This window comes from Microchirus variegatus (genome assembly GCF_963457635.1).
Source record: "Microchirus variegatus genome assembly, chromosome: 8".
Lineage (NCBI taxonomy): Eukaryota > Metazoa > Chordata > Actinopteri > Pleuronectiformes > Soleidae > Microchirus > Microchirus variegatus.
The window spans coordinates 1,881,051-1,895,264 of record NC_139809.1 but is presented as its reverse complement, the minus strand read 5'-3'; the positions used below and the strand labels follow the sequence as shown (position 1 = coordinate 1,895,264).

At 38.1% G+C, this 14,214-nt stretch overlaps 1 protein-coding gene across 1 annotated transcript; it reads right to left on the bottom strand.

Annotated features, from left to right (window-relative positions):
* Positions 1 to 244: 244 nt before the first annotated feature.
* On the bottom strand, positions 245 to 12,373 carry nat10 (N-acetyltransferase 10). Its single transcript, XM_083893924.1, has 26 exons — positions 12,203 to 12,373; positions 11,880 to 12,002; positions 11,730 to 11,791; positions 11,517 to 11,631; positions 10,179 to 10,286; positions 9,954 to 10,087; positions 9,757 to 9,850; positions 9,570 to 9,668; positions 8,343 to 8,479; positions 7,657 to 7,781; positions 7,430 to 7,580; positions 6,915 to 7,011; positions 6,692 to 6,808; positions 6,136 to 6,237; positions 5,943 to 6,017; positions 5,743 to 5,859; positions 5,500 to 5,633; positions 5,368 to 5,416; positions 1,955 to 2,051; positions 1,758 to 1,865; positions 1,478 to 1,650; positions 1,264 to 1,383; positions 1,059 to 1,157; positions 775 to 848; positions 611 to 691; positions 245 to 512 (listed from the first exon to the last, which is right to left on the bottom strand). Exons 1-26 carry the CDS (start codon positions 12,356 to 12,358, stop codon positions 368 to 370), a joined length of 2,892 nt encoding a protein of 963 aa, XP_083750050.1. The 5' UTR covers positions 12,359 to 12,373; the 3' UTR covers positions 245 to 367.
* Between the last annotated feature and the right edge of the window lie 1,841 nt (positions 12,374 to 14,214).

Here is a 14,214-nt window from a genome sequence, read left to right as displayed (position 1 = left end):
CTCAGTGAAGCTTAAAACATATACCTCAGGTTTCTAGTTCACAAAAGATTTCAACGTTTTTTTATTTATTTATAGAAACTACAAAAATGGACCTCAAGAACTAGTTATCAAATGTTTGGAATACTTGAAAGTAAATTATTCTTATTTAGTACAAGTGTGTATTGTGTTTTTGTCTTGAACACAACATTAACCAAAGCAACATGATATGACTTAAATTAAAAGAAACGGCCATTAAAATCAAAATACAGATACTTTGTTTTGATTCATAATACATGTCCATCCAAGAAATCCACAATTCTCTATATTAGATCCCTGGCTGCTGTTGCTCTGCAGCCACTCACTGTCCTGTCAATGCAGCACTCTATTGTCACGCCTTCTTTCCAAATTTGCCATGCTTGTCCTTGCTCTTCTTGAATTTGCCATGTTGCATATCCTTCTTTTTCATTTTCCCAGGTTGGGGACCCCCATTGCTATGTTCCACATTTCCCCTGACCACCTTCCTCTTCTTGTCACTGTTGGAAATAAGACAAAGTTAAAAAAAAAACAAAAAAAAAACAGCTTCTGTAAATGTATCACACAGTAGCTCCTCAGATCCTGAGCATCACTGCACCTCTTTATGCTGACGATAGCTGTGTTCCCCGCTTTCTTCAACACCTGGTCCCACTCCTCGTCATCACCACGGATCCTGTACCTGTAAATATATAAAGATATCTTCGGTGAACATAGCCCTGAATCTAATGCTGACCGATGTCACACTCGTGACGTTATACTCACTGTTCCAAGTCCATTTCCTTCACTTTCTCCATTTCCTGCTTGTGCTGCTCCTCAAATTCTTTGGCGGCTTCATTCTGTTAAAGTGAAGAAAACCTTAAGTTTGTATAGTGGCTGCAACAAAACATTTTAATAAATTGAGAAAAAAAAAATAGAATTTAATCCACAAATATAAAAAGCATCAACTAAAACCAAACCTAAAAATAAACCAAAACAATGTCAATGTTACAGAAAACGTTTCTGCACCGATCACAGCTGCTGTAACTGAGTGCAGAGATACCACATACCAGATCATCATTAAGGCTTTTCACAGTTGGCTCCAAGGTCACATCTTTAGTTTCTGTCATCTCTGCTTCAATCGCCTTCTCCTGGATGCTGGTGAAGGCCTGCCGTGCAAATGACAACCATATTACAGTTGATTTAATTAAAAAGTTGTACAATATCTTCATACTTTCTTCCTCCCTGCAATTTCCTCCAATGAAGTAAACTCACTATCACACATTTACGGATAAGACGGTTGAAGAGGCCCATGAGCTGTGAGCTTGGGAGATCGATCTCTTTCTCCAGTTGGTCCACAGTCTTGTGCTGCAGTCCTATACCGAGCAGCAACGCCTGGAGAAGAACAGTCATCGGTCACCGATCAACAAGAAAATAACTGGTCACAGCAAAGGGAGAAGTGGGGTTTGAAGCCAACGAGGCGACTTACACACTGTGCTGCCGACAGGGAAATGTCACCGAGCTGCCTGAGGAAGAACATTCGAGCCACTGCTGGGATCAGGTCCATGATGAGGTGATAATCCACCATGCTCCTCGAATACAACTCCAGACGTTTGAGGTCGTAGGGGCTGAACTGAGCTGCCAGCTCTGAGCTACTGAGGACTGTGAGGAAAAAGAAATGAATCAGATCACTCAGACTGCAAGACGCTGAAGAAATCTGATCAGAATGAAAAAAAAAAAAAAAAAAAGAGAAATGGAAGGATCTTAACTGCTCGTCTTCTCCTTTGAGTTTTTATTCTGCAAAATGGTGAGTGCCATGCTTGGATGAAAGCGGCTGAACTGGTAGGAGAGGAGGGACAGGAAGCGCCGTCGGAAATCTGAAGAAAATAAAAGGCTCAATTTAGTGGACTATAAAATACATTTAAAAACAAACTTGTTCAACTGAGGCAGTGCAGGAAAAGTTCACCTTTCCAGAAAGCAGATTGCCACTGGCTCTGCTCTTGGGCTTCATCTGAGTTCAGCTCCTTCAGCATCACACACGAGTGCTCTCCTGTCAGGTCATTCTACACACAACCACACACCAACAATTAATGCATGCGACATCAGCACGGACACACACTTAATGTCTGTTGACATCTAAAAATGTGTGAAAAACAGTGTTTTAACAAGGTGCTTGTAGGGTTGCACTTTTGGCTACAACTAAAACCTAGAAGCTGCAGAGATCAATGATGTTGCTGCATCCTCGATGAATTAAATAAACCATTAAATCAAGACAAGCCCTCAAACTTTGCTGTTTGATGCCTTGACCTATTTATTTGACCAGTGGTGAAAGCACTCACTACATTACAAAATGTTCAGATACATTCATCTCAGTGCTATAAATGTCTCCATTGTGTCCCTCTCATTCATCTTTGTAGAAAATAACATTTGTGCAACATATGAACTGCCGGTTAAACATACAAACAAGACATTTGAAACATCATATGATACTATGTCGTCCAAAATCTGACAATTTTTATGAAAAACATTTTTTTTGTCCAAAACTTGACAAAGACGTCATACTATACTATGTAGTATGTCATACAATACTATGTCGCCAAAAATGTTGGTCTAAAATTTGACAAAAACGTTATACTATACTATGTCGTCCAAAATCTGACTTTTTTGAAAAACATTTTTTTGGTCCAAGACTTGACAAAAACGTCATACTATACTATGTCCTCCAAAATGTGACCATTTAAAGATAAAAAAGAATTTGGTCCAAAATTTGACAAAGACGTCATACTATACTATGTCGTCCAAAATCTGACAATTTTTTGAAAAAAAAATTTTGGTTCAAAATTTGACAAAAACGTCATACAAAACTATGTCGTCCAAAATGTGACAATTTAAAAAAAAAAAAAGATGTTGGTCCAAAACTTGACAAAAACGTCATGCTATACTATGTCGTCCAAAATCTGACAATTTAAAAAAAAAATGTTGGTCCAAAATTTGACAAAAACGTCATACAAAACTATGTCGTCCAAAATCTGACAATTATTTTGAAAAACATTTTTTTGGTCCAAAATTTGACAAAAACGTCATACTATACTATGTCGTGCAAAATGTGACAATTTAAAAAAAAAAATGTTTTGGGTCCAAAACTTGACAAAAACGTCATACTATACTATGTCGTCCAAAATCTGACAATTTAAAAAAAAAAATGTTGGTCCAAAATTTGACAAAAACGTCATACAAAACTATGTCGTCCAAAATCTGACAATTATTTTGAAAAACATTTTTTTGGTCCAAAATTTGACAAAAACGTCAAACTATACTATGTCGTGCAAAATGTGACAATTTTTAAAAAAAAAAAAATTTTGTCCAAAATTTGACAAAAACGTTATACTTATACTATGTCGTCCAAAATCTGACTTTTTTGAAAAACATTTTTTTGGTCCAAGACTTGACAAAAACGTCATACTATACTATGTCGTCCAAAATCTGACAATTTTTTGAAAAAAAAATTTTGGTTCAAAATTTGACAAAAACGTCATACAAAACTATGTCGTCCAAAATGTGACAATTTAAAAAAAAAAAAAGATGTTGGTCCAAAACTTGACAAAAACGTCATGCTATACTATGTCGTCCAAAATCTGACAATTTAAAAAAAAAATGTTGGTCCAAAATTTGACAAAAACGTCATACAAAACTATGTCGTCCAAAATCTGACAATTATTTTGAAAAACATTTTTTTGGTCCAAAATTTGACAAAAACGTCATACTATACTATGTCGTGCAAAATGTGACAATTTAAAAAAAAAAAATGTTTTGGGTCCAAAACTTGACAAAAACGTCATACTATACTATGTCGTCCAAAATCTGACAATTTAAAAAAAAAAATGTTGGTCCAAAATTTGACAAAAACGTCATACAAAACTATGTCGTCCAAAATCTGACAATTATTTTGAAAAACATTTTTTTGGTCCAAAATTTGACAAAAACGTCATACTATACTATGTCGTGCAAAATGTGACAATTTTAAAAAAAAAAAAAAATTTTGTCCAAAATTTGACAAAAACGTTATACTTATACTATGTCGTCCAAAATCTGACTTTTTTGAAAAACATTTTTTTGGTCCAAGACTTGACAAAAACGTCATACTATACTATGTCCTCCAAAATGTGACCATTTAAAGATAAAAAAGAATTTGGTCCAAAATTTGACAAAGACGTCATACTATACTATGTCGTCCAAAATCTGACAATTTTTTGAAAAAAAAATTTTGGTTCAAAATTTGACAAAAACGTCATACAAAACTATGTCGTCCAAAATGTGACAATTTAAAAAAAAAAAATTGTTTTGGGTCCAAAACTTGACAAAAACGTCATACTATACTATGTCGTCCAAAATGTGACCATTTAAAAAAAAAAAATTTGGTCCAAAATTTGACAAAAATGTCATACAAAACTGTCGTCCAAAATGTGACAATTTGAAAAAAAAAAAAAATGTTGGTCCAAAACTTGACAAAAACGTCATACTATACTATGTCGTGCAAAATGTGACCATTTAAAAAAAAAAAAAAAAATTTGTCCAAAATTTGACTTTTTTTGAAAAACATTTTTTTGGTCCAAAATTTGACAAAGACGTCATACTATACTATGTCGTCCAAAATGTGACAATTTTTGAAAAAAAAAATTTTGGTTCAAAATTTGACAAAAACGTCATACAAAACTATGTCGTCCAAAATGTGACAATTTAAAAAAAAAAAATGTTTTGGGTCCAAAACTTGACAAAAACGTCATACTATACTATGTCGTCCAAAATCTGACAATTTAAAAAAAAAAAAATTTGGTCCAAAATTTGACAAAAACGTCATACAAAACTATGTCGTCCAAAATCTGACAATTATTTTGAAAAACATTTTTTTGGTCCAAAATTTGACAAAAACGTCATACTATACTATGTCGTGCAAAATGTGACAATTTAAAAAAAAAAAAAAAATTTGTCCAAAATTTGACAAAAACGTTATACTATACTATGTCGTCCAAAATCTGACTTTTTTTGAAAAACATTTTTTTGGTCCAAGACTTGACAAAAACGTCATACTATACTATGTCCTCCAAAATGTGACCATTTAAAAATAAAAAAGAATTTGGTCCAAAATATGACAAAGACGTCATACTATACTATGTTGTCCAAAATCTGACAATTATTTTGAAAAACATTTTGCGGTCCAAAACTTGACAAAAACGTCGTAGTACGTCATACTATACTATGTCATCCAAAATGTGACCATTTTTTGAAAAAAAAATTTGGTCCAAAATCTGTCAATTTTTTAGAAAAACATTATTTTGGTCCAAAACTTGACAAAAACGTCATACTATTTATAATACTTACAGGGGTTTGTCTTAAGTAGACTGGAGTATAACCCGCTTTCTTCCAGAACCTGTCAGTTAAAAACAAACATTTAGACATTTATCTTGTGAAATATTAGCACCACCTTCCTTCTCCATATTTTAAAGCACTCACTTGAGCAGCTGTGTGGTCAGGCCGTATGAAACTCCTAAATAGTCCAGTCTCTCTGCTCTCCTCTCGCTCAGCTTCAGCAGCAGAGGAGGCAGCTCCTTCCGTGGCATGATAACTTCCTCCAGAAGACTGACAGCCTGGACAACAGAGAGTGTGGTTTTTAATTTGCCTTCTTCTAATCTCTAAATTGTACTTTTAAACTGCATGTGGGGACGAATGCATCTCAGATGTCTTTTATTGTATTACCTCACTGCTGACGGACGTGATCTCATTGTGGTTTGAGTGTGCGCTCTCATCCATGGTGGGAAACTTGCCCTCGTAGTACATCTGCAGCAGTTGGAGCGCTCTGGAGCCATAACCCATCTGTTAGACAGGTGGAGATGCAGTTACACACATGCAAATTAATTAAAACATTCAGCAAACAGCGGAGGCCTCTGTGTTCTTACCCCCTGGTAGTCTGGATTGACGGCTATTCGCACCACTCTGGCCCCAGAGAGGCTGCCGAACTCTGGGTCTTGAAACTACAAAGAAGAGAGCAAACAATTCATCATTGTACCGCGGAAACAAGAACTAATGACTCGTAAAAAAACAAAACAAAAAACAAAGAAAGAAAAGATAAAAGAAAAATGTGTTATTTACTTGTTCTGACACAGTCCAGGGGATGAGATCACCAGAGGCCTTCTTCCCTCGAGAGAGACTGTTGAGGATGGATTGTCGAGATATTTCTCCCTCCAGACACACCTGAGAGGAAACAGACAAACATTTATACTCAAATAAAATCAAGTAACACAAACGTGAGCAAGGTTATCATCGGAATACCGAATCTTAAGAGACCTTAAAAAAGCCCTGGTACCCCTCTCAAAAATGTCTCGACTCGTGATGAAGCGTATTTAAGGAATTAGGGTGTGCAGTCTACTCCATAACTAAATGAATCGCCAACTATTTTGATCAGCTATTATTTGGTTTGTGGTTTTTTTTTAAAACTAAAACAAAATGTATGATTCTTTAGCTTCTGTGAATATTTTTTTTTATCTAACAGAAAGAAATCATTAAAACTGAATCATTTCGGTTTTTGAACAAAGACATTTCAGAACATCATCATTTCATGGTTTGGTAAGCTAATCAACAGTTTAATCAATTAAAATCTAGAAAAACAAAAAAAACACAGATTTCATGCAATTTCCCTCAGTCTTACCTGCACAACAGCGAGCACTTCAGGTAGTGAGTTCTGTGTGGGAGGAACCGGCGGCAGGAGGCAGAAGAGGTGATGAGCCGGAGCATCAGACAACATCTGCAGGTCATTGGGGGAATTCTGGAGCCAGAGGAAACAATAAGTCAGCAAATAAACAGTGTAGAGATAAAACACTGTGTGTGGGACACTATGCAGTTAATATAAATCATATGGTTAGATATTTTACCTTATAGTGCGATGACACATAGAGAGCCATCAGTCTCTGCAAGAAGGCCTCAGATGCCTTGTGGTAACAGAACAGTGTGTCTCTGTTCACATAGTATCTGAACAGCGTAGGTAAGGACCAACACGGGGAAATCTACAGTTTTCTTAGATTTAGACTCAAATGTAAACTCAAAGACAGACTAGAAATGTGTGGTTCTGCTTTTGACAGATGGTCACACAGATATGAAGTGCTTTTTTAAATTAGAGCTTATAGCAGTTCAAATATGTTTAGGTTTTGGACCATCAATCGTCTGGGAAGGATAAGTTTGGGATAGGTGCCAAATCACTTTAAAATAAAAATAAATTTTTTGCCTTAGAATAAGACTAAGTTGAGAATAAGTCCTGTTTCTAAAAGCAACCTGAACAAACACAGCAGTAACAGCATGCACTGCCAAAACCTTATTGCTACTATGCTACCATCACTCCAGAGCATCAGGAGTCATGGATGAGTCCAGACCAGGTGTAACTCGAGGATACAGGTCACATGTCTGTGGAAGTGGGCAGCCAGAAATGAGCCTGGGAATGTTAAGACAGTCCAGACAGAGGAGATCGTTCAGCCACTTCTCCACGGCGTCTCCCGGAGCATATCGGATGGACTCGTGCAGAGAAACCTCGTGTAGAGAGCGAGCTGCGACAGAAAAGGAACAGAAGTCAGTCAGGTGACGAACACGGTCGAACGCTGATGAGATGCAGGAGTTACTTACCTGCTGCCAGCCTCGTCGTGTTGCTGGTCCTGTTCTCTGCTGACATGCTCTGCTGACTGTCTGCACTCTGTTGTCTCAGCTGCTGGATCAGTTTGAGGGAGAGGGAACGACCGGTACCTTCATACCTACACAGACCAGAAGTGTGAATAAAATGTCCAAATCATTTATTGACCAGAAGAACATTAACTATTCAATTTTGTATTTTATATATAACAAACTTTAAATCTTTGCATTTAAAGCTGCAGCATGTCAGGTGACTTTTTGTTGTTGATAACGTAATAATATTGTAATAACTCCCAATAATGTAATTAATCTACACATACGTCCAAAAAACATGTCATAAAACTTGATAATGAAATAATCTCTGTTAAAAATGATTACATTAATGAGAGGTTATGACATTATTATGCTAGCCTTATTTTAGCACAACTATAACCCGGGCTGTCTTACTCCTTTTACTAGCACAGTGTTGCTGCTGCCATATTTTGGCCCCGACATAAGACAACTGACTTCCTGTGTGCAGCGCAGGAGTGTTATACTGTGAAACACAATGAATCTATATTATGTTTGACAACAATGTTATACACCAGTTAATATAAACCAGACAATAAACTACAGGTTCATCAATAAAAGATTAAATCCATCGGTGTGTGGTTATATAAATGTGATCCAGTTCTCTCACTGACCCGTTGATGGTGGAGGCCATGAAAACCAGGTAAGGCCCGAGCAGTTTTTTGACCAGAGGCAGAGGGATGGCTGCAGCCTCGTCAATGACCAGCAGTTCAGCCTGGCCCAGTTTCACTGCATCACCGGGGTGGATGTACTGTTGGACACAGGAACAGGACGATCAGAGCAAGAGTTATTATAGTTAATGAAAACTGAGTCTATAACTAAAAATAGCAGTGAAAAAATTATTTGGTTCGCTGAAACAAAAATATTATAGATACATTCAGCTTCGTCTTCGTTTTGATCTTAATTCTGGAACACTGGCCATTTGAAGTTTTACCTTTGATTTAGCTGCAGGTGTTAATGGTTAAAGGTCACATAGAGTGGTCCTGTTGCACATACATGTTAGTTATGGAGGTCTACTTACATATATTAACTTGTTTTTATGGTCAAAAACCTCCTAGTTGCTGTAACCTAGCCGATAGAAATCCTCTTTTCTAACGGTGTTTTTCTGCTGCGAGATTTCAGAGTGAACTTTCACCCCCAGAAGACAGAGTCTTGTGATTGGCCAGTACTATCCAGCACATCCGTTCTCAGAAGCACAGCGCCCCCCTCTGGAACGGTGGATGCACTGCTCCTCATTATCAAAACATTGTTTTAACAGTGTTTAAAAATAGCTTTGTCACGACTCCCCGCCGCAGTCCCTTTATGACTTTAAACCGGAGTCAGACCCAGAGTCAGAAGACACTGTTGCTCGTGAAACACCTCCACAACGGACGTTATTCTTCTTCTGCGGTTCAATGTTCGTAACCGGATGTGCCCGGACTTCCGCCCAGAGCAGGACGATCGGTTGTTCAGGAGAACCGCTGCTTAAGTAACTATTACGGGATTTTCAGTGATTTCGTTGAGCCCCGAGATTACAATAAAACACAACGTTCTCAGCAATGGCTGAACTGTTTGTTTAGAACCGTCAGGCTTCATAAACAAGGTAATGACGCAGATACACACCAAAAAAAACAGCGATAATAGGAACTTCTGGTCTAGTTCCGCTTTAAAGAATGAAATGAAAGGATTTGATAATTCATATTTGGTGTCACATATTCTTTTGTCCTTTTCAGCATCAACAAGTCCAGGCTTTCTCATAATACCTGAAAAACTAAGACTAAAACTATAATAAACAGATGATCAGGATCAGATGCGTGTTTCCTTCCGATAAATTGAGTAGCGATGTATGCGGCTCCATTTACCTGAATCGTCTGTCGATGCTCTTTGAAGATGTTGACGCGCACCACTGCTTTGTTGAACTCTGGGTTCAAAGACTGGATGATTTCATAGTCCAGATGCTCCTATGAACACACACAGACGAATATGAAGCACTGTGTGTTTAGTCAAACTACTGCCACTGACACAGAGTAGATGTTCAGACAATCTAACCTGATACTGCAGAGCATCAAATCCTTTGAAGATAAACTCAAACATGGTGTGGAGGTTGTCTGGGCTTGGTGACGTTACGAAGATATTGGAGTAGCTGTAAAAGGGAAACAAACTGGCTGTAAGTGAGGGCAATATCACAGTCAAAAATGTACATGTGTGTTTGAATTTGTAAAAGAACATTTAAAACAAATGTGTACCCAAAGGCCACAGCTCCAGCGACGGCCAACCCCAGAGCTGCAGACTTTCCTCGACCACGGGCTGCAGTCATCGCCACAGTGCTCCTCAGGGTTTTCTCTGAGATCGCCTCGATGAACTTCAGCACTCCTTTGGCCTAGAAGATGAGGAAAACAAATGACACCTGGGACATCAGTTTACATTATACTTGGTAAAACAGAGAAGAGACTCTTAAACCAGATCCTGACCTGATCCATGGTCCTGCAGGCGTCCACTAACACCCCCACAGGCTGAGTGTCCTGAAGAGACTCCTTCAGATCCTTCAGCTCCTGTTCTCGTGGAGACAAACTGTCCTCCTGAACAATATCAGACAACATGTTATTAAAAAAAAGGTACCTCGTGTGAAACAACAATTCATTATCAAAACAGCTACACAGATGGAGAGCAGATAGAAGTTAATGAAACAGACAAAATACCTAAAGAAAAGGGGCAAAAAACAACTAAAACAAGCACTGCTTTGATTTATGAGGATCTTCCAAAGTCAAAAAGTAACAACAGCAACCAACCTTAGTTTCTGCTTTATTTTTGGAATATTCAGAAATACCCCAATCTCCACTGAGTGACATACACTACTGTAATTCAAGTGGCATTTTTGTGTCAAGCATAAAAACCTAAAATCCATACAATAACAAAAACATAGAGCCAGTGGAAAGTATGCATATAGCTTAGGGCTGCAAATGATAATTATTATCCTTAAGTGAAAGGACATATTACAATTTCCCAAAACTTCAAGACAATGGCTTTAAATAGATTGTTTAATAATCCCAAAGGTACAACATACACTAATGTTTTGTTGAATAAATATAAAAGAGAAAATAAAAGTGAAAATATGAGACAGGAGTTACTTTTAATCTCTTCTTCCCTGACCCTCTTATTGGAGTCCCTGCTCTAAAATGACATGCCCTAACTAAAGTAAATCTCTGCAGTTACAAGCTCTATGTGGATTATGGTATTATTATTGGTATCAAAATAAAGATAAGACTTGTGAGATTCCACCAAAGGTGTAAGTTACACAGTAGATGCCACTGTGCCTAAAAAAATATTGCATTTTAAAGTAAATATCACCTTTTAAATATGCAGTAGAGGCTTAAAAACACATGAGACATGAGCTGTGCAAAGTCTGATGCTGCTGAAGAGAACCAGAGTAAAATGACAGAGGTTTTAGTAAAAAGGTGTCGAGGTGTTCTCTCGTTTGGCACAGTTTGGCACCATCTGTGCCATTTGAGATTTCTTATCTTATTTCTTAGCACTTTCTTGTGCTGTAACGTTTTTTTCCCGCTCCTGCTGGTTTGATCCATCAGTGTTTTAACGGTGTTTTATGAACATAAGAATGGTTTATATGAGCTTTTAGCTGAGTTTCTGACCTTTCTGTGGGTGTGCAGCATGTCTGTGTTTATTAAAGTTAGATTTTTTAAAAAGAGTTTTATGATGTTTTTGTTGCTGCGTGTGAACAACCGTGAAGAAGAGGTTAAACAATAAAAGTCTCACATTTTCCTTATGATATCAAAAAAATAAGTCAATAGTACCTGAGTCTTTGGGGGAACTGGCTTGATATTTGCCATGTGACTGGACATGGGGAGGATGTTGAGTTGGTCGTCAATGACAACGCAGTTTTTGCAAGACGCAAGAGACAGAAGGAACCTAAAAATTGTCAAGCAGAAATTAGTAACACAATTTGAAATTAGTAACACAATTTGAACGGTCATGCCGTAGACCAGAAATCCTTCCGTTTCACGTACCTCTCATTGAAGCGTCCCACCACGTCCTGATGAGCCTCTGTCCTGTAGCGGGAGTGAACGTCCTGAAAAACAAACACAGCGATCGTTAGTTATCCGACTAGAAATGACAGTCTGACGTGTGTGAAGACGATATGTGACGGAGAAACTTACCATCGTCATAGTGTAAAGCTGCTTCAGAGAGTTCATTGTCCGCAGCAGTATGACCACTATCCCGCCTCCTTCTACCGTCTCGATAGTTCTCGCGAGGAGGTTAGGTGTAAGTGCTTCAAAATCCTGTGTAAACAAAGAGAAATAAAGCTTTAAAACATAACAAGACACTGACCACATCAGGTTTATATAATATATTAAAGACATGCATCCCAACCTTTTTATATTCTGACTTTACTTTTGAAACATTACATTTCAAGAAAAGCTAAACACCGTCATAGTCTCAGTTATCTCACAATCCCAATGGTCTGCAGCCACAGACTCACCTGCAGGACACACATGCCGTAAGTGTTTCCCAGAATCTTGTGCGTCTCATTGTAGTAACAGTAGCGGATGTTTGTCGCAGCGACGAAGAGTTCAAAGGGGTCGTCCTGATTCAGATTCAGCGTGCCTGTTTTGATCTTCTTCTGCAGCTGTCTCATGCGCTTCTTGCGATTACTGTTTCGGACACACACACACACACGTACACACACACACACACACGTCAAACCCCCGACATTATCCTTCGATAATAACATGCATTTGTGCAGCACTTTTCCAGTCAAGTCATAAAGTGCTTTCCAAGGTTGAAACTATAAAACTGGGCATTTAAAACACAAATAGCATATTAAAAAAAAAATTGCAAAACAACAATTAATAAATAAATAATGTTAGAATGTTAGAGGCTCACAGGGGAGGAGCACGTTTAGCAACGTATTTGAGAGCGAGGCTACAAAGTGCTTCAAAATTAATCCAGTAATATCTTAAAATCCATTCTAACACTAACAGGTAACAGGGAACCAAAGACGTGAGGCCACACAAGAGCCGATGTTTGCAGGTCTTTCATTGTTGACTAAAAGCCGAGCAGATGTATTGTGAACAAGTGAGAAGGTAATAGTGCATTTTGACATAACCCTGAATATATAGTGAAAGATGATCTTCTCCAGATCTGCATGAGAATAGACAACATCTCATCTGTGACATAGTTCTAACTGATGAAAACAAGCTGGACTACATCTGTTTATCAAAAGAGAGGTCAGTCTATGAAGTGTGAAGACAGATTTATTTAGGGATGGACTTGGTGGAATTATTTGTGATTTATAACGCATCATGTCATATATACAGTATCTAACCCTGTGTGAGGATGTGCGAGGGCTTACCTGCTGAAACCAAGGTCTTTTTTGTAGCACCACAGAACCGAGGGTCGAGCTCTCACGCTGGCTTTGGACAACATGTGATGCAGGATGACGACCTGGAAGCAGAGACATGATGCTCATGTAAACTGGTCAGGTATGACCTGATTAGAATAGTCTATATTATGCTGCCATAGGCTTAGACTGCTGGGGGAATTTCCCATCATGCACTTGGAATGAGCACACAGACTTTGCACGAGCCGCACTTTCTCTACCCCGTCCTCGATTTCTCATCCCTCACCACTTACCTGATGTCCCCCCATGAGATGTAGACCATAAATCCACATGTAGCTCATCTCTAACTGATTTTTAATCTCTTACAGTTCTGTTGCCACCAGTGAACGACATGAGGTCAGGACAGGAAAGAGGACTCTGTTATCCCCAAGTCTCTGACCACAACAGTCTTCACTACAGACTGTGACAAACCCAGTGATCCAGATGGACCCTGGCATTAAAAGACTTTTTCACTTTTTATTCTTGTCATTGTGTATTGTATGTTTTGGGTAACATCTACTGCACGTCTGTCCGTCTAGGGCAGGGGTCTGCAACCTTTAGGATGAAAAGAGCCATTTTTGTCGCCTCTCCGCCCAATTAAAGGTTTTTATGCAGATATAATGCATAAAAGAGCAATAGTTCTTTTTATTTAAGAACTTTAAGAACTACAACATGTTCAGTTTATACCCAACCTCTTATAAAGTGGAGCAAAAATAAAACACATTGATGTAGACCTGGTTCTGCCATTGTTTCATTGTTTGTGACAAATTACTGAAATTAAAATGAACCCATTATGAAATAAATGAAGCAAACATTTGGATTGTGTGTCGTTCATACTTGAGAAAACGGTATGTGGATCCAAAGATGGACAGGACACATCCAAATGTGTACTTAATATTGCATTTTACGTCGACGTTTTACGTGATGCACAACATTTTAAAACACTTTTATTTGTTGCCTTGTTCTCTAAAGCTACAAGGAGCCACTGCAGAGTGGCTGAAGAGCCACATGTGGCTCTAGAGCCGCAGGTTGCAGACCCCTGGTCCAGAGAGTGGATCCCTCACCTGTGGTTCTCCCTAAGGTTTCTACCCTTTTTTATCTGTTATAAGGGT

Coding starts and splice junctions, on each gene's coding strand:
- nat10 (XM_083893924.1), bottom strand. CDS start 12,358: ATGAGACAGCTGCAGAAGAAGATCAAAACAGGCACGCTGAATCTGAAT. Junction 1,866..1,954: donor GCAATCTGCTTTCTGGAAAG/GTGAACTTTTCC, acceptor TATTTTCTTCAG/ATTTCCGACGGCGCTTCCTG. Junction 1,384..1,477: donor CCCTGTCGGCAGCACAGTGT/GTAAGTCGCCTC, acceptor GTTCTTCTCCAG/GCGTTGCTGCTCGGTATAGG.